This window comes from Apostichopus japonicus, chromosome 4 (assembly GCF_037975245.1).
Source record: "Apostichopus japonicus isolate 1M-3 chromosome 4, ASM3797524v1, whole genome shotgun sequence".
NCBI lineage: Eukaryota > Metazoa > Echinodermata > Holothuroidea > Aspidochirotida > Stichopodidae > Apostichopus > Apostichopus japonicus.
Genome location: NC_092564.1, coordinates 26533021 through 26559581, shown reverse-complemented (window position 1 = coordinate 26559581; position 26561 = coordinate 26533021). Strand labels below are relative to the sequence as shown.

Genomic DNA, 26561 nt, shown 5'->3' with positions numbered 1-26561 from the left:
CATCTGTGTGATCAGATGAAGCACAAAATGGTTGCATATCACCTTACTTCTACCCCCCACCCACCCCCCCCACCAACCTCCACTACCCATCTTTTTAAAGAAAACATACAAGAAACTTCAACATGGTCAAAATCAATCCATAGTGTTTGAAAATAACTCAAATTTTGTTTTCAATTTCATATGTAACTATTTTTATGAAATGTAGAATATCAATTTGCCTCAGTTCTCTGTACTGAATATTTAACGATGTTTACTTACCGATGCAGAGGAAGCCATCGCCCTCATATCCAGTTAGACATTCACACCTGTAACTCCCCTCTGTGTCTTTACACTCTGCCCTCTGGTGGCACTCGTGTAATCCCACCGACGAGCACTCATCCACGTTGGTACACTTGACCCCATTACCGGTCCATCCTTTACTACAGGTGCACTCAAATGACCCCATGGTGTTCTCGCATTGGGCGGCATGGTGGCAATTGTTTAAACTAGGATCTGAACATTCGTTTAAATCTAGAAAACACCAAAAAATAAAAAAACAAATAGAAATACCACAAATTGTGGGTATTATTTGATTCTCTGAAAGAAATAGGTATTAGTATCGACCAACATAGAAATATGACAGAACCATGGCAACCACTTTCCAGTTTAGGAAAAACTAACATGGGTGGCAATGCAATAGGCACACATTATTCATGACAATTTAAACACAAGTTTGTGGCCTAAGGCTTGAAAGTTTCCTGAAGTCTATGAGGGAGGAGGTGGCACCCATTTGGAAGCAAAGAGGGGAGAGAGGAGGGGGGCAGTAAATTGTACCAACTCAACCCTGATAGTTCCAACACTCAAAGTTCCCTCCCTCCTCTGTTTCTGCCTCACAGAATGACCCAAAGAGAAAATGGTACAAACAAATTCTAACAGTTTTGGTGTGTGAAGCAAGCAAAACCCCAGTAAACACAATAATAGATAAATTGAGAAATGGAAACAACATTACCCTCTTTGTTGTCTTCCCTACCCAATATGGAGATGAGGATGAGGAAGGGATGAGACCGGGATTGAGGAGAGGATTAAAAGAAGGGTGGGAGCAAGACAAAGGATAAGCTTTGTTGACTCTGACATCATAGACTGACTACATTCCAGATTGTAGACAACTAAGTATCACCACCTCCAGTTGACTACTTACCCCGACAGGTATGTCCGTCTCCGATGGTACCAGGCTGACAGGTGCATCCGTAAGTTCCTTTCTTGTTAAAGCAGTAAGCGTACTTATCACAGGGATTATGCAGACATTCATCTACATCTACAAAATACAGACAAAAGAATGGATCATTGTCTGAAGGAACTGTTTATTACATTATTGTTTATTAACTCTTTTTCTTTGTTATTAATTTTTTGTATCAGTGATATTATATACTTTTTCAAAGTGTTGCTTTGCCCTCTCTGGTTATGAAAATATCCATGATATTAATTAATTTTATCTAGAGTGGTAATAAAATAAAATTTCTGCCAAAGGAAAACATAACCTACCAATACATCTCCCAGGGGTTATCTCTGAGTAACCATGGGAACAGATGCATGTATAAGAACCCGGGCTGTTGACGCAGTTTAAACCTTCACCGCAAGGCAAATCTAGGAGACACTCGTTGATATCTAGAAAAATAAAGATATTACATATAACTGACACAAAAATAAAAGACGGGAAATGATAATTATATGCTGCAAACTTATCGAAACTGAAATGACAAACAAATATGATTTAATTAACATAGTTATGACTTTGATAAATTAATTTTGAGGCTGATGTTTTCAAATGGTTGATTATTCATCTCCAGAATATCACTCACATGAAGAAGCATAAAAACTTCTGTGAGTAATAAAATCTGTTGAAGATTTATTTCCCAATGTTCATTTTTTGTGTAATGTTGCCACGAAAGTTTACATCAAACTGCACATATTATATAGTGCGACAACTAACCCAACTTTTGCAATTTAGCAAATTAATTCTGGTCAATCAAGCTTTGCATGATGGGACACTACATGTTATATAGCTAAACCAGGTCATTTAAACCAATTCATTTCAGAGGCTTTTTGGGTTCTGTTGACATTCAAAAGCTAACTGGTCTAATTTTTTTTTAAACCAGAAGAATTCCATGGGTTTTCCCATCCCATTTTGGAAGCAATCTACAAGCCAATTGGCAATGTCCACAGACATTTTTACCTTTCTAACAATAATTAATCATTTAACAATAGTTTGGAATATTCAAGCTACTTAAATAATAACCATACAGATTATCAGTACTCATAGGAAGTGATGCAGTAATCAGTGAAAAGAATGATGAACACTGATATATACCATTTCTAAAAAACAGTAATATACATAACTCAATTCAGGGATACTGGCATCAAAAATAATTAAAGGATAATTCACAAGGCTGAATGATGCAAATCCTTGCAAACTATGTATAATTGCACAACAGAAATCACCAAATTAAAATAAAACTGAAACCAAATGAGACAAAAATGTCATGAATGAAATTGCTTGACGGTCAAACTTTGACATCCAAAAGTTATCTCTGGCTCTGGACTTCCTTACCTCTACAGCTTCTCCCATCTGATTCTAGCTTGAAACCTTCCCCACAGTCACATCGGAAAGAGCCCAAAGTATTGATGCAAATCTGGTCACATCTACTTGCAAATAACATCTCTGAGCATTCATCTCGATCTAATGAATTTTCAAATTAGAAACAGTAATTAAACATTGCTTTCATACTGCCTATTCTAGTTTCACTTTCCATGGCACACCACTCAATCCCTTCCCAATTCCCACATCATTTTCGCCTTACCATCTGTCAAAATTTGGTTGATATAGTTGATACTTTTGAAATTGTCCAATCTGCTTTGAAATTTGTTTGGTGCTATACAATGAAGAGCATCCAGGCCATTGTCTATTAAAGAGGATTGAATGGCATGCTTCCATTGTTCACTTGTTATCCTTCATTTGGTTAACGAAAAAAAAGTATATCTTGTGCATTCTTCTTTTGAGTAAAAACATCAAGGTACGTTAGGTAAAATTACTGATAAGGCATTAATATATTGCCTGTAACCATCTAACAGTAATTCAGAACTTTCATTTCTTCTTGATTGCTGTAAATATCAACTAAAATTTTAAAGCAAATCTTAAACTCTTGTACTGAAAATCTGTCAAACACAAAATCAACAATCAACAAAAAAAGTATTGCAACACTGCTTTTTAACATCTCACCATAGCACATGACTCCATCTCCAATCTGCCCAGGAGGGCAGGGGCTGCAAGAAGGGGCCATGTTGGGAGGTGGTAGGTCCAGGCATGTCACCCCATGGTAACAAGGAAGGTTGCTACAAGAATTAAAATCTTCAGAGCACTGTATGCCAGACCAACCGTCTTCACAATCACAAAACACCATCTTTGTTTCAAAAAGTCAAAACATAAACTATTGTTTTTTTGGCTTTCTTGAAAATATTATCTTATAAACAAGCTTTGCTGAACTGAGTAAATAAACAGAAGTAGAGTAAACACAGAAGTATACTATGAAACATATGTAATAAACCCTTCTTTACTGAGACATAGCTGTTGTGCTTGAAGGACATCCAATAAAAAGATTAGAAACACAAAGGTTCTTATCATTTATTACTCGTAACTTTGCGTATCGATTACAACATGCTGGAAGCCATCTTGTAGACCTCTTTTGAGGGCCCTAAATCAAACTACTTGATTTCCTAAGATCAGTACAAAAGCTGCATTCATCACCCACCCTCCCCGACCTCTCAAAGAAACATTGCTGAAAGCTTTTGATAACCCTACAATGTTTAAATTTATTTATAAGGCAAACATAGGCAATGCTGCCCCGCCGATAAAACGAACACATACATTTGCACCTTTTTCTTTCAATACCCTCAGAAAACATTTTTCTTTCAGAAATGTTTTACCCTAGGCAAACTCGTCTTCCAACTGTATAGTTAAATTGAACTATTATGCAATACATCTATGGAAACAAATTAAAATTGGTTTGCATCTCTTGAGTGACTCACCCCAAATTTTTTACTGATCTCACGGGTGTCAGACAAGAGTTTATGGAAGTCACAAGTACCGTGTAGACACGTACAGAGCCTTACAGTAATGGGTTGCAGGGTCCTCAATTCCCCGTCCCAAGCAACAATGGTCAAAGCAAATGGATTCTGGTCCTTCGGCTTCAATGTGAGCACTCCGTCTGAAAATTTTGTAGAAGATAAGAAAGAAAAGAAGAAACCAAACTGTTTTTATCTTCAAACAAAATGCTATACAAGCAGAAGGGAAGTAAACGAATATTAGGTTATTATTTTGCTGGTACTACCAGGTTTATGCTCTCTACCTTTGAAGAAGTATCAAACCGGTGCAAATTGCGGCCGTTTTGAGACAAACTACCAGGCATCATTTCGATTGCAGTTTTTGACCTGCTTTGCCTCTTCAAAACAAAGAGTGAATAATGTTGCAACTCACCTGATGTCATGGTAGCACATGAGACGGCTTGTAAAAGTGAGAATGTCACGTTTTGATCTTTCATCCCTTCAGCATAAACTCGATACAAATAGCTCGTGCCTACTTGTACATGAACAGTCCAATTTGGAATCTCCTTACCCTTGGTGGAACTATTCTCATAGTGCAGCATCTTTGTGATGCTTGGAGGACTCGCAACTGTAAGAAACAATATGAAAACGCTAAAAAATTTAAATTGAGAAAAAAATTAAAATTTGAATCAATAACATATTGAGATAGGATAAGAAAGTGCATCGACTCGAAACAAAATATGTTTGGAGAAAGAAATCTTCACTGGGGAATAAAATAATTGTTTAAATTTTGTTTAATATTTTTCAGGTTCTGAATTTGATCTCTTATAAAATACTAAGGTTTCCTGTGTACAACACTGCTATCCATATTTGCACTTGTATAGCGATAAGACCATTTGGAAAACAAGAAAGATATTCTCATAAGGGTTGATACGTGTTAGCAAACTAGGTTTTCCTTCAATGTTGAAGAGGTTTTCCATTTTTGACAACCCAAGTTTTGAAATTCATTTCTCTTTTTCAGGGCCACACAAGTGGTTTGGTACAAGATTGAATAAAATGGTTCTTTATCTCTATATCTTAGTAGGATTCAGGAGATTGCCTGATGTTCGTTGTTTTAGTCTTATCAAGTTTGAAACATTCTCCCAAATTTTTTGACATTTTTTAAAGTTACATTCTCATTGAAAGCCTAAAAATTCCTTCATATTGGAATATTTGGTATCACTTTTCAAGGATTGCAATAACCACAGGAAAACAGAGATAAAGTAAGAAACCATACCATTAGTAGGAGATTGGTAACCATCACATGTAAGTGGTGGTCTGTGCATCATATAATAATCACAAAACTTGGTATCCTCCGACTGATCGCAACAGTAATACCTCGGTAAAACGTCTTCATCTACAAGAACAAAAAGATGTTATAGAAGCCACCCATCAGTATAGCAATCAGTCCTATGGAGCTTAAGTAACAAATGGAAATAACGTTTAGGAAATAAATTTGTAGCCATCATTGCGAGGTTGTGTGGCACACAGTCCCGGCTGTTTGACAAAAAGGAAAGTTTCTCTTTCAGGAGCAAGTTCTAAAAAATATGAAATATTACTGCTTTTATAGTTGAATTCACAAGTTTTGTCTGACAGATATGTTGGAATATATAAACCATATGAAATGTTTATTATCTATCAGCAGTCACCCGGATATCCAACATTCAAATGAAAGAACTTTTCTTACTGGATTACAAATCTTATCAGTAGTAAAGAAATTCAGAGCCATTTTGGCTTTCCATAAATTAACAGGTAGTTTTTAGTTTTGTGTCACATAAATATTTACAATTCCATGTCACGATGTTAATATTTTATAAGACATTGCAACTTAAAACTTCCTTGAAGGGATCTCCAGAGTTTCTTTACACATATTAAGAATCACAAAACATTCCCTAGATGAAAATCTCACACTACAAGAAGTGGAAGATGAAAGGAAATTCACACAAATAACTAGGTCATAGACTGTAGTCTCAATTTGTGTAGAAACTGGGATTGATTACAAAGAATTTACTTCATCTGAAGTGATAGGAAAATAGGAAATGTTTAATTTTGTTTAATAACAAAAACATTTGTAAAATGAAGATATAATAACATTGCAAAACTAATCCCTGAATGTTGCTTTTACATCACAGGTTCATATAATCATCAATTATACCATCAAATACATACTTTCGTTTGCTTTCAAGCCTAAGTGGATGGAGAGAAAAAAAGCTAAACCGATATAGAAGGAAAAAGCTTTGAGTTACCAAACCATTTCTGGTGGACTTCATCCTTTGGAAATTTGCCTGCAACAGGATGATGCTTTTGAGGAAAGCTACTAAGAGTGACAGACTCATAGCCCGAGACAAGACTTCCGTCTTTCCTATAAACGCAGCGACTTCCAGGACCAACAGTTGAGACAATTTGTGAGACACAACGGACAGTCCTGTTCATAGCATAATCTGTGGGAATATATGTGTTGACATTGAAATTATTAAATTAATATTTTATGATATCTGACTACTAAAAAGTACCTATTACAAAACATATTGTTTATAATCCAACGAACAGCTGATTTACATAAATATTTCACAAGATGATTTTAATAAAACTCTCCGATGTTCTTTGACAACAAACCCTTTAGTAATGTAGGTTATTAGATTGGCTCAGTCAAGATTCATTTCAAATACAGAAATCAAAATCGAAGTTTTGTATAATTTCTGATTTGCTTCCCACATGGATTTATAATGTTATGACGAATTGACAAAATGTTGACAATCAAATTCATTTAATTTAATGATGATCAGTCTTCATTTGGTGAAGTACAATCTAAGAGGGTGTCTGGCCTCATCGACTGCTACTTCATTTGGAGTCATTTCCTCGGTAGGTTTGGTAAACTTGCTCACGAATTGCAAACAGTTACTGCTGGGTTACCTCGAAAGTCAACCAGGTAATTTGTAGTAGAAATCCTTCAAGCAGGACCTCCCATTATACATCCATATGGTTGGACAAGCAGTCTGTGATATTTGGACTACCTCAGGAAAAGGTCCAGGTGGATAACTTCAATAACATTCAGTCATGTAGCCAGATTGGGGTGATGAGGGAGTAGATTAAGTTGTTACCACCGAATGCAAACAACTACTTTAAGGTTGGCCTGACAGACAACCAGTTTATTTGCAGTATAGTCACTTGGTCAGAACCTCTCATTATACACCCCATCTTGTTGGACATTCAACTGTGTCATCTGCCCTACCTCAGAAAAATCCAGGTCACCTGGTAAATAACTCCTTAAAACTTGGCCCCTAAGCCTGCAGCACTCAACAGAGCACAACCTGACTGAACTCTAGTTTTGACCTACTTTTCAATTGCTGTGAAGACCAATGGACCTAACAACTGAACCCCCTCCCTTCACCCCAGACTGATCAGTGCACACAACAACTGTTTGCCATTAAGACCAGAGCTTGTTTAGATCACATGCAAATTGATTACCCATGATTGGTTACATTTGTCAAAACTGTGGGCTGCCAGTTTTCATGACTGAAGTCGTTGCGACATAAACCTGGCAAACTCTGACTAAAACTGACCAGTTTTAGTCCTAAGCACATGCACATTATCCAGACTATCCCCAATTATCCATGTAACAATGGCAGAATTGCATCAGGCCATGATCAGTTCGGGTAGTGTTTGGGTGGGCTTCAAGGATGTTGGGTGTATTGAGGTACCAAATTTATATTTCATGCAATGCCATACAGAATATAATTTTATAGAAGATTACAGAACACCTATATGCAATCTGTTCACTCTGCAAGAATAAAAAAACAAACAAATTTTGTTGTCATTTACCAAAGTTATGCTTGCCTTGATGTGATGATGGGAATGTATCATTACAAGGTCCAAATCTTTGATCCAGTGAGGCTTGTTTGAAGGTGCAGGGACAAGGTAGGGTTTCCTTCATCCAGCTGGAAGATTTTAGGGTTTCTCTCTGATGCCAAGTCCAGCATTCCTTTGTAGGATTGCTGAAATTTCCTCTGTTTGAATCTAATCGAAATATCCACCTGAGCATTGATTTTGCAAAAGATTAACACAATGGTAAGGGAAGTGATGAGGTTTAATGTTACAGAAAAAAATGGACTTTCAACTAAAAAATTAAAAATGGAAGAAATTGTTTTTCACTTCAATCAGAAGAGGGTTTAGAAGTGGTACGAAATGTAGTATAATGTAGGAATAGATAACATTATACCAAAATGTAGCGACAGTAGGAAATCTGGTTTTAACATTTTAATATAATGAAAAATGCAGCACTCTTAAGTTATATTGTACAATCTCACTGTGATATAATACAATGAAATCTGAGGCATAGCAAGATCATTTCTGATTGTGGGGGCGGGGATGGGGGAGGGGCATGGGGAGGGAAAGATGAGCGACAACGCATGTTACTGCCTTGGGTGATGGAACAGCATTTTCAGACATTTCTTGTTCTCTCATTGTGATTTTGAAGAAAAAGGACATGCTAGTAAAAGGAATTCCTCTGAAATTACTTTGGAAGGTATCACCTTCACTCTTGTATCTTTCAGCAAAATATTAGGGTGCTGTTAATCCCCCTTACCACAACCCCATCTCCTACACCCCTGATGACAATATATATGACTATATATATTTTATATTTTGTGATTACACTAAAGTAGGTATACTATCACTAACCACCAGTACACAACTCCCTTCCACCCTGACAAAGCTCTTGGTTAAGAGATCCTACAAGTGCCAGATTATTTCACAAAATGAAACACTGCATCAGTAGACACAGTGCAAATTACCTCCCTAGCCCCTTAAATATCCACCCCCACCCCCATGAACATACACACAAACCCTGCCCCAGGAATAAACTAAACTGTTTACCAACATTACCTGCCTATCAAGTGGGTGCTACCATAAGCATTCCCGAGGTTATACTTTAATTTTTCGTCTTTCATCTGATCATACTTTTGTACATTAACCAGCAGACCTTTTCCACCATTGTAACCGATGGATGCTTTAGGGAACCTCATGAGGGACGGATCCCAGTTCATTGCACCGGCTTCATACAAGAATAGAGCAAAGCTTTGACGGCCATCTGTAGCCAGAACAATCTGGTAGGTGTTGGTCTGTAAGAAATGGAAGAAATCTGTAACGCACTGTGGCATGTCTTTATGTAAATAATACTTAACGATACCTGTCTGTGGAAAATACTTGACAATACTTACCAAGATCTTAAAGGCCTTTCTATTTAAAAAGACTTACATGGATTGATAACAGATAGAGGTTGAAATTTTACTCGGCTAGTTTAGTAAAGGGTATGAGCTGCTCACCAGCTGGGCTAATGTTCTTGCAACTTATAACAACAGAGGGTGTCATAAAACTGTTGTGCAGAGTGCAGTAAAATTCTATTGTTTTGCTCCTTTATTCCTTTTTTTCTTTGGAGAGGGGGGGGGTTAGAGATTGGGTGGAACTTGAACAGATTATTTATGCAAAAGAATTAATCCAAGGCAGAGTTAATAGTAAAAGAACAGACTTTTTGATTTTAAATAGCCAAATTACATCACCTGTTTAATATTTCAAATTTATATATTTCGTTATAGGTGTCAAGGGAAAGGGGGGAGGGGGGGGAGGGGGAATGAGGGTTATATGGATAAGTGGTAACGGAAAATACAGGGATAATGGGGCATTTGGAACTTGAACTTCAAAGCCTTTATGTATTTCCCTTTTGCCAACAAAAGATGATATGCCTATTTTCATGTACTAGATTTTTTAATATTTGATCTATCAGTTGTACCCATAGCATGGTACTTATTTTCATCTTCTAATACTGTGGGCGTTCTGCTAATGTTTGGGACTTTGTACTAGCTGGCACTTTTACTGAGGTCTTTGTACAATACATATAAATCTCACATAGTAGAACAACATTTTAAGTAAGAGAAGGTTGGGATTAGGGGGTGAGCTTACCCTGCCTAATTTCAAGGAGACTTGGGCTGGTGGTTGTGGCATTGATTGGTATGTGATGGTCACTGCACAAGAGGCTTTAAATATCCCTGCTCTGCCTTGATCTCTCAAGTTACCCTTCCATCCGTTGACCCTAGAGTTGACCTTATCAATCATGGATTTACTTTTTTGAGCACCAGGAGGAATTTTATGAACCTAAAAAGAAAGAAAATAATTAATATGAGTAGTATCCTACCACTGAGAGGTAATTTTATAAGTAGTACAACAATAAATTTAAGAGACTGGGTGTGGAAGATGGGTTAGAGGAGGGGAGGGTGTGGGAGTTGGGAGGGAATGGATAAGATTTTGCTTACCGACAAAAAGTAAAGTCTGAATCAAGCGTATCATAGAGCAATACAACAAGTGTTGGATTAACAACTTATGCCCTTTTCCCACACCACCTCTCCGTAAACGCTAACCTATGCTGATAAGAGAACTTTTGCTACACCTGAAAAGGTAAATACTTTTTACAACCTGTTCACCTTTGGCTAACAAAATAATGACTGAATTCCAATGATGCCAAATGATGCATAAGAAATAAACAAAAAAGGTAGCTTGAAACTACAATTTTTTTACAACAATTTCATATAAATATGGGCAAGGAATGCTGTTGGCTCCTCAGAAAATGAACTCACTTGATAGAAGATTTTGGTGGCTGTAGTATTTCTGAATGATAAGTCCGCATTTTCCCAGAATGCAGCGAGTGTTGGGTCACCTGAATAATGAAAGTCTGAGGGTGTGTTGTAAGGCACTTTTCGATCCATACCATCCCAAAATCTGACGACACCCGAGCTGGTAAACTGACATGAAAGTGGCAAGAAACATGATTAAATATTCGAAAGGTTCAAGAAAAAACAGTGAGGTGTCCATGACTTTTGGTGGAGTTTCAAGTCCATGGCATGAAACAATCATTTTCAATTTGACGGCAAATCCCAAACATCAATACTTAAATACAGCTACAGTCCTGTGAATTTTACATTTTGTCTCCACTAGAAAATTATTGTGATGCTTATATCAAATTTCAGAACCCACTATATTCATGGCATTATGTCAACCAGTCACCAGTTGGCAAATTCATGATTTACATATGATATTACTGTGGCACTGTCTATTCTAACTGATTTGGATACATTAGGATACACAAAAACCATGTACAGATTCCTGTCTGGCCAGGAATCAAGATTTGTGTATATTAATATGGTCAAAAAGATCTTTTAACTTTCTATAATTAGATTCATTTCTTACTAGACTTTAGGGTCATGAATGCTTAGTTACCCCGTTCATTACTATAGTAAGTTATTTGGTTTAGAACCCAAACTTGATTCATAAAGCAAGACAATTTAAAATTTACAACAAAATTATTAGGATAGACACCATCACACTTAGATTCCTCCATCTGGCCTTATTCCAGGAATCAATATTTGTGTATAATAATAAGATCAAAAAGATCTGTTTGTTTCCTACCATTAGAATCTTTTCAACTTAACTTTAGAAGATCAAGTTTTACCTACCCTGTTCATAATTATTACAACTTATTTGGTGAAAAACCCAAAGGTGATTTATAAAGCAAGACAATTTAACATTCACTACAAAGTTAGTGGGTAATCTTTTAGCCCTTTGCACAACTGCAAAGATATCTAAATGACTCACATAAAGCTGTGGATACAGCTTGGATCCAAATGGGAAGTGAAAACCGCAGGATAAGTCCTTTGAGATAAACTGATTCAGGTAGAAGTTTGATTCTGGGTCAGGGTTTGATAACATTTCCAGATCGCCATTGCTGGAACCATACGGCAATAACAACAACTCTATAAACAAAGCAAAATGCAAACTAAAATCAGGCAAAAAGTGATCAGCAATGTAAGAAATGATTAACAGCATATGGATTTGTTTACATAGCAATATTTCCAGGCTTCCAGCAACCCATTATCTACAAGCTAGAAAGTTATTGTTAGTTTGTTGAGTTTCCATGACAACAGATATTTAGAACTTCAAGACAAGGTATACATAGTAAAAAAGAGGATTTAAAAGCATCTGTAACATTCTTAATAGGTCTACAACCCAGTTTACTAGGTCACTTCATTCAGTTTCTGTAGGTTTATTTGACTACTCTGAGGAAATAGCATTCTACTTCACATCTATATGGGTTATACCATATCACACATGGTAAGTAAAAGGACAACACCAGAGGATAGTCTGATGTGCAGAAAATGGGAATACAAGAGACAGGATACTCTTTCTCAGTCTTCAATACAACAAATATTATCATTTCTAATACCTGCAGCTCTCCTCCTCCTCCTCCTACCACCTCCCATACACATTTAAAGAGGTTACTTTACTGTAGTTACCATAGCACACATTCCCATCACCGCGGTAACCTTCTTTGCATTCACAATGGAAGCTGCCCTCAGTGTCTCTGCAGTCTGCGTTAACATCACAACCATGTTGGTCACCGTAACACTCATTAATATCTGAAAGAGATCATTATGGATTATGTTACATCATAATGGATTATGTCTCTTTAGTCAGATAATTCTCACACAACCAAATATACCTACTTGCCAAAACTTTGCTGCAAAGACTGACTGCGGTTAATAAATTTATTTATTTTAAATTTAACATATCTATAATCAGCACATAGAGAAAAACTGTCATAGTTTGTTGTGCAGGTGAGAACTGACCATTGTTAAATTAATTTCTGTATCATCAACCATTGACATGGTAGCTACCACCCCTACCCATCCACTAAACCCACACTCCCCTGCGGCCCCTTTTGCCTGATCCATTGCTATGACCAAACTCAATCCGAGTACAATGTTTGTTACCTTACTATGTGGTCTCATCAAGTTAATACCATTAATTAAAGCAACTTTATATACCATTCATAGCAACTTGAGACATCAGTTACATGTTTCTTTCATGACTGCCAATTGAAGGTTATCAGAATTTTTTTTTAAACTTTCTAGAGTTTCTGACCTTTCATATAACTCCCAAAGCTTGAAAAGGGTTAAATTAGACAATTAAATGCTTCAGTGATGGAAATGCATTGCGGGTGGCATTGCAATGCTGGTAGATGTATAAACACCAACGATTATAAATCTGATAATTCTAGCATTTTTGTGTGTAACACGAATGATCTGCAAAGATGATTTTACCACTGGGTGAATCGATTATCAAATCAGCAAGATTTTTGGCAAATTCCAGACGACAGTCTCAGATTTGGCTAATATTTATATGATGTATTGCCAGATGAACGAAGAAAAAAATTGCAGATAATAAGTTAGTGTTCATATATTCCATAGCAGTTTTGAATGCTCTGAGCTTTGTCTCCTATTTAGTACTATGGTTCTTGTGTGTAAAAACTGCTATACATCTTTGCACTTGTGTATAGCAATTTACCCATTTTGCATAGCATTTTATGATGCGATACCGGCTAAATGATTCACTGAAGAGGGCAGAGTAAATTATCTGAGACATTTTTGGCTGCTAGGATACAGCCACGCCTACCAACCAAAGTCAAGCATCTTCTAAACAACTCTTTGAGACAGCTCTGGAGGCCTCTGTTGATTTGGAATGGATTGTACCAAAAGTATCATAACACCACAACTCTTTCCATCTCCTGACACTAAAACTAGGATTAATCATTTGATTCAAGACCATTCCTTGGAGTTCATTTACCCTATTGATACTCACTTGTGCAAGTCTTTCCACTGCCTTCATAGCCATCTTTGCAGTAACATGCATAGGAACCGTATGTGTTCTCACATAGAGCCAGGTCAGAGCAGTCATTTGGGAGCAGGCATTCATTGATGTCTTAAAGATTAATATCAAAGAAGGCAGAAAATAAACTTTACATGGTTCAGAAGGAAATAAATTAATACCTGGTATCATACAGCAAATTAGTAAATTCGCTGCACACTGGGAAAGATGAATATTGATGATTTTCCAAACCGTTACGTAAAAATGTAAACTCAAGTTTTAGCTCTAAGAATTAAAGTCTTAATAATGATTGTTTAATTTAAAGGGTAACATTGCAAAGACATTTCAAACAATAAGTATTCCTAGCTCAAACTTACATCAACATTTCTAAACTTAACAATATAAATGGTCTCACCTTCACAACTTGGCACATAACCATTCCACTTCCCATCTAAACATCTCAGAATGTTACTGGAGGAGGATTTCAGACGATACCCTGGTGAACATGTGTATGTCACAGTCACATTGTGACTGACATGCCCAGTCTTCTTGCCATGAGGGATGGTGGGTAGGGGTTCACAATTTCCTAGGATAAGATAGCAAAATGCATAGAGTACACTTTTGATTGCACCTTTTTACCCCAGTGTTTAGCCAGGATTTTCAAACTGGTTCTTCACCCTGTGACACAACAGGAATAAGTGTGAAGTCAGGCATCCTCCCCCTCCCCCCCCCCAAAAAAATACATGAAAACCCCTTCAGTGTCTAAATTATTTTAAGTGCTGCCACATGATGTTTTTTGAGCATCCAAAATGTTCACCTACACAGCATCTTTCTGCACTGAGTTGTCAAATTTTAAAAGTCTCCTCCATATCTGTGAATGATTTTGAATTTTCCCCCAAGTTTAGTCATTTGGAGAACAAAATGTTGATAACCTTGCCTAAAATTGAGCACACTTCAAGATTTGGAACTATTACTGATAATTCAAGCACTGTGTACAGCAATAGAACAAATAATTTATTTATAAAGAAAAAAAAGTTAACTTTCTAAACTAAAATAAAAAGGGTGTTTATTACCGACATCCACATTTTTTTAGCAATGTTTGTAAAATATGAACATACTTAGGTTCAGCATTTATTAATATATTTATTTATTTTGGGTTGGACAGAACCCTGTTTATGTACACTAACTGGTGACATACTGTATGTTCTGTTACAAGTCTACATGTCGTATTATGTACTCTATCAAGTTTGCCTTACAGTTAAAGAACAAAAAGTTTACTACAACACCTACTGTACTAAGTACAATACAGCTTATTAGCTCTAACTATTCCAGTCTAATTTTCAATAAAGTCATGACATTTCCTTGCATTTTAATAATAATAATAATAATCATAATAATAATAATAATAATAACTTTGAACTAGTGTCCATTTAAAAGTATCTATAGACTGACACTTTTAATGAAATACAAGTGAATAGGTGACAATGTTGTCACAATTAAAATGCAGTGGATTATTTATTTATTAGTAATTACCACCTACTTGATGATCTTCAGTGGAAGTGACATAAAAGGGTATTAGTTTGAATAACTGGGACCATATGTTGGAACATTTTAATTTGCTACCTTTGGTAAACTTGCTGCAGATAGTTGCTCAATTTCTACTCCATGCAGATCAACTTGGTGAAGGACTTACTCTGACACTTTGGAAGAATCTTTGACCACTGTCCATTCTTGCATTGTAAGATTTCATCTCCATCCAGTGTCCAACCATCCGAGCACCAACTTCTCAATTTTACGCCATTGGCATAAAACTCTCTCACTGGTGCTAAACCTCCATTCAGTAAAGGTCCTGGTGATTGGCAATATTCTCCAAGGTAAGAACTATCAACTGGAATGTGAAAAGGAAGTTTGTCTAATATTGAAACCACAGAAATGAAACCTTGCTTAAAAATTTATGTATATTGTAATTGCTTTACAATTGCTCTCATGACATAAAAATGTGGTCTCAGTTTGTGCTATGGATACATGAGTAAAAATAAATTGCAGGAAAATAACATGCTTTGTTTCATATCAATATAAACCTGCAGGATCTGTAGGGACAGACTACAACATCTAACAATAACTGAGTGGGATGTAACAGCTAACGTTCACCCAACACTAGTAGCCCCAATGTACTAGGCCGGCTTCACAGAGTAAAACTGTACCTGTACAAATCTGTGATCCTTTGTTTTAAACAAATTCTCAGTGAAGAGTGAAATCAGGTTGGCCAGTCCTGTTTTAGCCTTAAGTTTGTATGACTATGGCCTAACAGTAACATAGGCCTAGTCTAAGTAGTCCTAATTTGAGGTAAAGCCCACAGTTGCAGTTAAATACTTACTGAGGCCTAGCATGTCAAATTGATATTCCTAATAATTACTGAAGTATAACTTTAAAAGTGACCATAAATTTTAAGTAACTGTTATTAATTATCCTGAGTTGTACATTTATAATGAGACTAGGACTAGGAGTAGTATGGTAGAATACCAAATTCCGCATGTTTACTATATTTGTGTACTGTGTTTATTCATATACATGTAGCTGCACTGATACTAGACACTGTAGTTGCTGTGTTCATAATTGTAACCTCTTCTTCAATTGCAATTTAAATCTACAAAACCTTAACGAAATCGGCCAGAATTTCCACAGTGAAACATCAACTTTGTATTTTGAGACACCTTTGTGGATTATTTCATGTACCCATTTAGCAGAATTATACAAAACACTTCAATGCATCCAAGAATTTAGGGAAATTTTCCTTGCTTCATGCAGTTAAACTAACAACCTTTGCAAGTATAATTCATTATATTTCTGGGGAAATCTTGTCAAACCATTGATGAAACTACCTGTACATTGCTCAAGGATAAAAACTATACAGCTGAGCAATATCAGAGTTACATATTTGATGAGTTTTAATCCATTTCAGGTATATGCTGATCAAAATGTATATGCTGATCAAAATATCCTCCCCCCCCTCAGTTTTGCACATTTTTGGGGGGATTTGGAAATCTTACTCCCTAAAAACAACCAAAATTACCTCAATATCATACCATTTCTCCTTGGGACCTGACTTGTCTGAGCTTAGAGGCTCAGAGCATAGCAAACAGCATCCAAAGTCAATGCATGTATAAGGTCTACACTACAGTTAGCTTATCGAAGAATGTGTCAAGTTAGGGGTATGAAAGAACTTGACACGGCAGACATTTTGTGGTCAAATTCTGCTACGTTGTACGTTGTGTAGGCACGGAACAATAAATATTTTGAGATCATTACATTTCTGAGGAACTACACATATGAAAACTTAATGCAGTTGAGTGATTTGGATGTTTCGTTGATAGACATCGTTAATCAAATTCTTAAGTGCGTCAATTACGAGCCCACCATGCTACAGTAAATTTGGGATGGTAAGGTCATTAATGTTCTTTTAAAATGCTTTAAACGTTGACGATCTCGTTGATTTTGCTCAGCTGCTTAGTTTTTTGTTCTTGTCAACCATTGGTGAAACTACATTGCAAAAAGTTTAGGTTGCCTGTTGTATCGTTGCTAGTAATATTTGAAGGTACGTCAATTACGAAGGTGAGTTCATTAATAAAAGCATTAACTATACTGCCAACAATCAATCATACAAACATATGGCACAATCGAAGTGGTGGTTTTATGTGGCATATGCATAACGAAAAATAACTCTGATGCCTTGACTAGATTTGTAAAGTTACGGCATACGGAAGGCTAAGCACACACTGATTTGAAGTAGGAATAAGCTATAGGTCTACGCCTAGCCTAAATCTTATTGCTATAATGCTAGTGTTACTGTTATTGTTAAGCATAGCCTAAAGTTAGATGTTGCAGACGACACTCAAAATCTCACCACTGATTCTGATCTGATTGTTTCTTGAGAAATTAAAGCTCGGTTAATTTGAGGATTTCTATTATCAGCGTTGACATTTAAAGAGGCAATATTAATGTTACTTTTAGTACAGCCAAATTAGGTCTAACGTTCCTCTAACGTTAGACCCGGTCTCTCTTATGTCCGTGGGATTGTTCAACTTATCCGCCCGCAATGAATACAGAAATTTATACAGAGCAACTTGGCTATATGTAGTCTGCTCGCGCCAAGATGCATGTCGGGAAGACATGAGATGGCACTATTCAGAAACGTTTTTAATAATGTTAATAGTGAGAGGTAGCGTCCGGCTTTCACCCTTCGGTTGAAAAAACTACATACAAATAAAATTTAAAATAAATAAATAATCCCTGTTGTTAAAACTGAATTAAAAATAAACAGGTAATACATGAACTGCAGTTTTGTTGACAAAAACTACAAAAAATATCAAAGTCAGCAATTTGTGGCCAAGGAATGCGCATGCCCACAGATTTGACCGAAAGTTTTGAGGTAAATTTGTAGTTTTTCCTTTCAAATTACAGTCACATGTCCCAGTTCCCACATCCTCCATCGTTTCGCTCTCTCCACCTATACCATCCTACCACTATCCATTCTCTCAACACTGGTAGACTGAACAGGCGCCCTCATAACCCTTCTTGACACCCGCACGACTACATTGGTGATCGAGTCCTGCTTCCATTATATATGTTTTCGACTAATAAAGTACTTGTTGAAATTTAAATTCTTACTTGCACATAACATTGACTCCTCATCTTCGTTTTCTGCGCAATCTGCAAACCCATCACAAACTTTGGTCTTGGCAATACAGAGTCCACTGGAACAATGAAACTCGGAACTCGGGTCTTTGCAAACTGAAATAAAAAAAATAAAAATAAAAAGTTCTCATTTATCTTCATCATCATCGAATTGAAAGTTTGCGGATGCTGCATTCATTTTGATCGCTATGTAAGAAAAACTATTGAAAGCAACACAAAACTTCCCTATTATTACAATAATTGAAATTTGAAGAAGGCCCGAAGGGCTTCGAACATTAACGCGATCTTTAATAGAAACTCACGATGTCGCAGTTTTTAGGCCCGGCCTCCTCCGATCCCGAAAGGTGCAAGGCTTGACCGATAGCTCACTTCCACTTCTATGTTGAGAGTTGACAGGGACTGTATATACGGATCATGGGTGAGTTATACCATTACTGTATACTTATCAAATAGGTATACGCCACTGTTTTCTTCTTCATACATAATTGTGGAATAGGAAAGCTATCCCCAGGAGGGGGAACCCGTTGGGGTTTGAGTGTTCTCGTTCTCGACTACCGGTATTATCTCAAAATCACTAATAAGCACTATTAGTAGTATTATAACAAAGTCGACTTCTTTCCTCAAAATTCTGGTCATTTCGACTGTTTATATCAGACGATGTATTTCGAATTTCGGAAATGCTTTATCATCAATCCCCCCGGCCCCCCCCCCCTTGTCTTAAAGTATTGATTTATTATTATGGATAAATTTATTAAACATGTAAGTGTTATTTGGAAATTCACACGAAGCCATACAAATTCCAGGGCTAACATTTTGTTTACTTTCTGTCGAAATTTCGAGATAAAAAATGATATATGAAAATTAGACGGATGTTGAGGTATGTGAAATGAAAAATACATTTGATTGGCCGCCACTCTTTTTGCTAGTACAACTTGAAATTCAGTTGAATGACCCAGCACTACCGTGGAGCGCATCTCTATTAGTTGTAAAAGTGAAGTGTAGGAGTAGATGTTTATATACTCCTGCCCTCCCTCGACACTTTGCAATGTAGGGTGGGGGTGGGGGGGGGGGACTAATTATGACGAAAGCTTGTTTACATCTTACCACATGATGCCTCGTCCTCGTGTTGTGGACAATCTGAGAATTGATCGCAAACCCATCTTGCATTGACGCACGTGGTGGTATTTCCACACTGTACTGTACCATATTGTTGGCAAGGAGTTACAGACCCGGATGAAAAGGATGACTCATCAGCGTCGTCCCTCGAAAATCTTTCTCCATCCACCGGAGATAGACCTAATATTATAACAGAGCAGAACGTTAGACTATAGGAAAAGTAAATTTGAGATGTTATACTTGTAAGACAGCTGATTTGAGCATATATTAATTTAATTACACCTTATACACGTGTATATGAATTGTTATTTTGAGTTATCTAATATTATACGTAACCATCTTACGTCGTAGTATTCTGTAGTGAACCATTATGTTCTCTGGCAAGAAAATGCAACTGCGTTTCTTGTTACAATTCCGGCCACATCTGCGCATTTTGCGCTACATTTTTGTTATGGCAGCGGTGGGTTGGAGAGAGGGAGTGGGGAGGGGGGGGGGTACCATTATGTCCCGTTTTCGGACATTATGTTTGAGATAGCAGCTGCCACACATAGTGTCAGATACTCCGAGTCAGATCTAGTACCCTAATTTTGATGGTTTAGATATCTGCAGGTAAAAAGATATTCAGATCTCCGACGCCTGGAATTTCAGATATCTCATTTCAGGGCGAATTATGATTTTGATCATCCATCGTGTTTTCCCAGGGGTAATTAACTCCCCTCCTGGATTCATGATTCCTTGTTTACGGAATAGGCCTATGTCTAATTACGGTATTTTCAGAGGAACATGTTTGTACTCAGCCCTATAATATATATTTGACAATTTAAGCCACTTGCTAGAAAAAAATACCATTACTTAAAACATTCACTGGCTAAACTCAGTTTCTTACTGGCACTTCTCCTTAATTAAAACACACATTAGTTCCTGTACAGGCTTTGAAAGCAGCCCAATAATAAGCGGGGTGAGGGTGTGTGTGGGGGGGGGGGTTGCATAATCATCCAGATCCAATGACATAAGACTTACCATGTGTTAAAGTTTCATGTATGTCTACTGACAGAAAATCACCATTTCAAACGAACAAAATTCAGCTGCACTTAGCCAGTAAACAGCCCGAATTTCGAGGCCTGAATACCGTATATGTAAATATAGAAAACACTGACACATATGGGTCAACAAGGACCGAATAAGGAGACTAGAGAGTGTTTTCGTGAGGCCATTGTACACAATAATTGCCTAAGATACTTAGTTGGAGATTGCAGCATAAACTACAAATTGGTTCCATAGTACGTGCATGCTTCCACCCTAAAGTATTGTCTTGCTCCCGCCTTCTCCGCGCATTCATTCTAACGTCGATCACGCAAGAGTCCCTGATATCAACAAAAAATTATTGACAATCGGGAGCCTGCTGGAAATACGTTTTCTCAGTATGCAGGTGAACAAGAAGTATGTGTATTTCAATAGATGTATAGTATTTATGGGAACTGCTGCAGTAACGTACATATAATTAATTTTACAATGAGGTGGGGGAGGGGGGGGGGTTCGGGAAAAATTCTAAATTTCCCCACTTGATTTTAGGAAGGTCCTGAACCTCTATGGAAGGGCGACTTGGACCTGGAGAAGGTAGTCTGATTCTTCAAAGACTGAATGCAATCAAGATGGCCCCTACCCCAACCACCACCTCGCGCCCAAAAACGATGTATAGGTTTAAATCAAGCTGTTCTTTAAAGTCACAGTAGATGATTTTGGTTAAAATTAGGTTCCGCGCAAAAATATAGGGCAAAATATGTAAGCTACTGTTTTGGCCTATTTGTTCGACATACATACCGTATGATCTGTAAGATGCTAGAAGTAGGTATAGAAGCAACCTATTCATCCAATCGGTGGTGTTCATATCTAGAGAAGTTTCCAGATCCGGGCTGTGACTTTTCCTTCACGACAAACTCAAAGCTGGTCAACTCTTCTTGCTACTGACGGCTTGTTGCGAAACTTCAACATAAACAGTTCTGACGGGTTAACACATTGGCGAAGCATAAGATAATTATATTAAATTTTGTTTATATAAACATGTTTACATTAACTAATCTAACTCAATTAATTAACGACAGTCAATGGAAAAAACAAAACATGTGGTTGACTCATTCCACAAAGCAATATTCCTGCATAATATTATAGCTCCTATTCAGCTTCTTTAGACTTGTAGTCTTAGCATGTTTCAAAAAACACAGAATCACAAGTAACACTGTTATATATACATTAACTATAATGTAGTGTAAGTTAACCCTCACGTTAACAGTTAGGCCTATTCGCGACAACTTCTAACGAAAATAAACCGTTCCGCTTCCATTGCCCTGATGCATTGTGTTGTTATCACCTCCGAAAATAAAGATGTTTTCTCAAACAACCAAATATTATCAAACATTATAACAAAATATATCCACACAAAAAAATTAGTGGAGTCAACGTACTTTGTCATTTCTGCTTCAGTTGTCATATAAGTATAACCAGAAAAATCGCTTGTCAAAAGTTTCACACATTTCAGGGATTTTGTCGAGATTTGATTGAATGGTCCTTTAAAACAAATTTAGTACTATTTTTAGTTTATCATGATAGAAGAAAACTTCTTAGTAAGTAATGCATGGAAAGTTCAGACCAAAGAAGTGTTAAGTTAGATCAAACAATTTTACATTGCTACAAACAAGTGTTTTATATTACGTGCACGGTTCGAATAACATGTATTCCTGGGAAGTTGCTCATTTTGGGAAATTGGAAACAAAAGCATGTTCTAAGAGCAGACTTTAAACGCAGCGACTTCAAATTGATTGCATTTTTGGCCCAACTTGTGCATGGACTAAAGTTTGATCGGATTGTCAGGAATAGAAATGGGAAGAGGGAGTTATAGATGGTAAATGGGGGGGGGGGGTATAGAGGGGATTATAGAGGGGGAGGGAGTGTGTGGGATAGTATATTTCAATATAAGAGTGTAAGGCTGACTTTAACACAAGAAGGAAGTCATAAAACCGTTCTATTTGCTCCATATTTTATTGTTCTGTAAAACAAGTGAGGCTTAACTCAAGATATGACTTTGTGTAGAAGAATACTCAACACTTTATCAGTGCTATGCATGCACAATCAGTAATGCAGAATATTGTTGGTTAGGTTTATAAAGCAGTGTCAATTAATGGATGTTGCATATAATTAATCTAAGGTATGCGACCATTAACATCAATCTGATTATGCATTATAGATATATCAGAATGAAAAACAAATAAAGAAGAAGAAAGAAATAAATAAAATGTGAAATTCTTTTACATTTTGTAGAAGAAATGGGTATTTCTTCTGTAATATTGATATTATGTAAAACTCACAGGGGACATGAACAGTTGAATATATTTCACATAAGTAACCTGGGCTGGAAAATCAAATGTATTCTGACCAATGAGCATACAGGATTACCAGCATGTTGGCAACAAGTTTTCTGAAATTAGGAAAGCTGATCCAGGAGGAGTGGGACGTAGGCACGAAGGGCTGACTGTGGAAACTAGGCAGTGACATGAGACAATTACAGTTGAACACACATTTCTGTTGGCAGGTTTCCAAAAAAGTACCATCCTTTATACATTAGTTTCCAGTTTTTTTTGGCTCCACCCACTCACTCATTTTTTTTTAAATGATAGTGTTCCTTAGAGGAGAGTACAGTTGTGGATCCAAGCTTTTGAGCAGAGGGGACCTGGGAGACAAATATAGGTAGATATCAAAATTATCACTGAAATAGCAGTGTACAAGACAATATAATAATAATAATAATAATCAGCAGTTGTATATAAGTCAAAGAAAGTAAAGAATACTTGCATGTTTCCACTATGCACCTTGTTTTGAGCAAATTGCGTTCACAGCTAAACATTTCTGTGCCCCTAAAAATACCCAGAAGAGGCACCTGACCCTCCCTCCCCCAGACCCCCACCCTGGTTTCCACCCCTGTAATGAGGTAACAATACATGCTTACTCATCATATATAACTGAAAAGACATTTAAACTCAACCTCAACATTTTTTTTGTGCTAGTAACTTTCTTCAAGTTATCAAGTTGGGATATTTCAGGCAGATCAAACTAAATCTCTCGATGAGGCCAACTGCTTGTAAAACTTGACTTTTCTGATGACAAGTTCCTATCCGGTCTAACATATCCAGGACAAGACCTGCTAAACCTTGACATCAACTACCATCCAGGGACTTTCCTGTCTACAAATGAGCCACTTAAGGAGAGTAAACATCTGCTGTTACATTAATTATATCAACAAGAAATTGAATGAGACATTTCCAACAAAAAGAATTTCACCCTTGCACCTGGCAGCCATCTTTTCTGTAGCACCTACCATTAATGTGAGCAAATGTATTCACCATATTTTTTTTAATACTAAATTGCACTATCCAGCTATTTTTAATTTAAAAGTTAAAATATTACGACAGTCATGACATCATAATAATGGGTCCGTGATCACACGAGATACTGCTAATGTGAAAACTAGAGTGATCATGCAAAAGTACAGATATATATATCTTCAGGTTGAAGCAAACATAATACGATATCAATATCATCAATCAACTTACTGTTTAAAAACTCACACATATATAATACACACAAATGATATCAGGTTTGATGTGAATATCAAGTACTGAAGTTGCTGTAATAAGTTGATATCCTAACTGATATCAGTTTTAATCCATTGTCATAACAACCGAGAAGATCTAAAAAATATGAATTTAATCAGGTTAAATTTATATTAATGTTTAGAAAAGGTTTGATATAGGATTAGTCATCAACAGCATCATGTCTCCTAGGTCAACATCAGGCTCGACAGTATTTTGGCCTAAAATATGCTAGCAAGACAGATAATGGTCACACATGCTCATATTTCAACCAGCATTTCACTGACTTTTGTAAAAGTAGTCACAGACACCAAGCTACTAAATTGTCGAGGATCTGAGCCTCTAGGAAGATACTTTTGAAAGGCTTTATTTTAGCATATTTAACTTTGGGGTCAAAACTGCTGACCTTAACATGATCTGTACTGATTGGTAACAATACCATCGATAGATATAAAAGTACGACGATGAGCATGCACATTTTAATACATACATAGAAGCTGTAATTAATATGCATGGTTGATTGGCTATGACATACATCATACTTATCAACACACTGGAGAATGAAGTAAATCATGCATGTTGCTATGCTATACAAGAGAACCAGATTGCACTTCATGGTGCAATATACTAACGTGGAGTACCATAGCATAAGTTGTGCTAAGCATAACCAACATACCATAAAGTAAGTGAAGCTATTTACCCGTTACTTCATACTAAAGAAAATAAGTTACAGTGGAGTACAAGAAGACTTCACACAAATGAAGCTGTGCCATTAGTGGAGTACCCATGAACTCAAACTAATGAATGTACACTATAGTGGAGTACCAGTGTACGTCACACTAATGGTTCTGAACTATAGTGGAATACCAGAGAACTTCACACTACAGGAAGTATACTTTAGTGGAGTACCATGAATTTAAACTTATGAATGTACACTATAGTGGAGTACCAGTGTACATCACACTTATGTAGCTGAACTATGGTGGGTACCAGTGAACTTCACACTATAGGAAGTATACTTTAGTGGAGTACCTGTGAATTCAAACTAAAGATGCTACACTATAGTGGAGTACCAGAGAATTCAATGCTACTATTCTATTGTACATCATGCTAGTCCCTGTACAAGTACATACCATATCACTGTACCTTCTAATTCAATACTACTTAACACTCAAGACACTTCAGTGATGCCCATTGGCATGATACCTAGGTTATGCCCAAAGACATACAACATTATGGTTTTGCCAAAAGGCACAATACCTAAGTGATGCCCAAAGACATCCCATAACGTCATGGTGATGCCCAAAGGCACATTGCCTAGCTTATGCCCGAAGACATATAACCCCATGCCGATGCCAAAAGGCAAAAAACATTGGTGATGTTAAAACACGTATCACCCGATCCAATTCTCAATGATAGAATACTTTGGTGATGCCCTAAGTCATAGCTACAGACAGGTGATACCTGTTAATGATATACCCCAATACATTCAAGGTTGCGCACCTTATGTCACCAGAAAACATTGCGCTTATTCCATCATACATTTCATAATATCTAGTGAGGGGGGACGGTCTCAAACATTTGCTCCGGGTTCCTGAATTCGGTTCACCCCCCCCCATCCCCCTGCCTCCACCCCAACTCTGAAGTGCATTTTCAAGCACATCATTCTTAAATTCATTCCAACACAGCGCTTCTGGTTTCGGTTAAAATGATGAGACCATATTACAATCAAATTTACTCCATGAGGAAAACATTTCCCAAGATACTTTCAGATATTTTTCAGGACGTTTCTTTTTTCTTGTATGTTTTGTAAGATTTACATGAAACTATACAAACCTAGTTGAATATCAGTAAGTGATATAAGCCTAACAACCATTTTAGCAAATAAAGTTGTAATAAAGCAATTTTTTATTGTTATTTTAAAACAGAACTGCAAATTGCACTTATTGTTGGAACTCACTTGGACATTGCACAATTCACCATATTTTTGATTTGTTAATGAAATACAACAATGTCCCAGCTAATATTTATACAGTGATGAGACTTCTTGGTTTAACGCATAGCTTAAGGCCACTTCCCTGCCTGCCTCCCCCTCCACTCCCCCTCCACACCACCCCTCCTTATGAGACTTAAGCATTAATATAAGTCAATATATTTTCCCTCTCCATGGTCAGCAAAGGTAAAAACAACATATGAAATCATACTACTTCTAAACTTTGAACAGTTTTAAGACATGGAAGTGACATAATTTGACTGGCTACACCCTGCCCTTGAATTTTGGCAACGTTACTACTGTGA

The 26561-nt window shown here is 36.8% G+C and overlaps 1 protein-coding gene across 2 annotated transcripts in view; it reads right to left on the bottom strand.

The window, feature by feature from the left end:
- LOC139966981 (uncharacterized) overlaps positions 1-21926 on the bottom strand; it is a 48414-nt gene extending 26488 nt beyond the window's left edge. Inside the window, exons 1-21 of one of the 2 annotated variants that reach the window (XM_071970525.1) lie at positions 21442-21926; positions 19609-19800; positions 18478-18600; positions 15503-15697; positions 14225-14395; positions 13804-13923; positions 12459-12581; positions 11761-11918; positions 10746-10910; positions 10075-10266; positions 9001-9236; positions 7939-8150; positions 6363-6557; positions 5354-5473; positions 4511-4705; positions 4063-4241; positions 3257-3437; positions 2588-2716; positions 1522-1644; positions 1178-1294; positions 259-510 (exon numbers count right to left, since the gene is read on the bottom strand). In XM_071970525.1, the coding sequence (XP_071826626.1) occupies positions 259-510; positions 1178-1294; positions 1522-1644; positions 2588-2716; positions 3257-3437; positions 4063-4241; positions 4511-4705; positions 5354-5473; positions 6363-6557; positions 7939-8150; positions 9001-9236; positions 10075-10266; positions 10746-10910; positions 11761-11918; positions 12459-12581; positions 13804-13923; positions 14225-14395; positions 15503-15697; positions 18478-18600; positions 19609-19800; positions 21442-21508 (3445 nt within the window). In that variant the 5' untranslated portion in view covers positions 21509-21926. The remainder of the gene's footprint in view (positions 1-258; positions 511-1177; positions 1295-1521; positions 1645-2587; positions 2717-3256; positions 3438-4062; positions 4242-4510; positions 4706-5353; positions 5474-6362; positions 6558-7938; positions 8151-9000; positions 9237-10074; positions 10267-10745; positions 10911-11760; positions 11919-12458; positions 12582-13803; positions 13924-14224; positions 14396-15502; positions 15698-18477; positions 18601-19608; positions 19801-21441) is intronic. The other variant, XM_071970526.1, reaches the window with a different exon arrangement.
- Positions 21927-26561: the final 4635 nt, after the last annotated feature.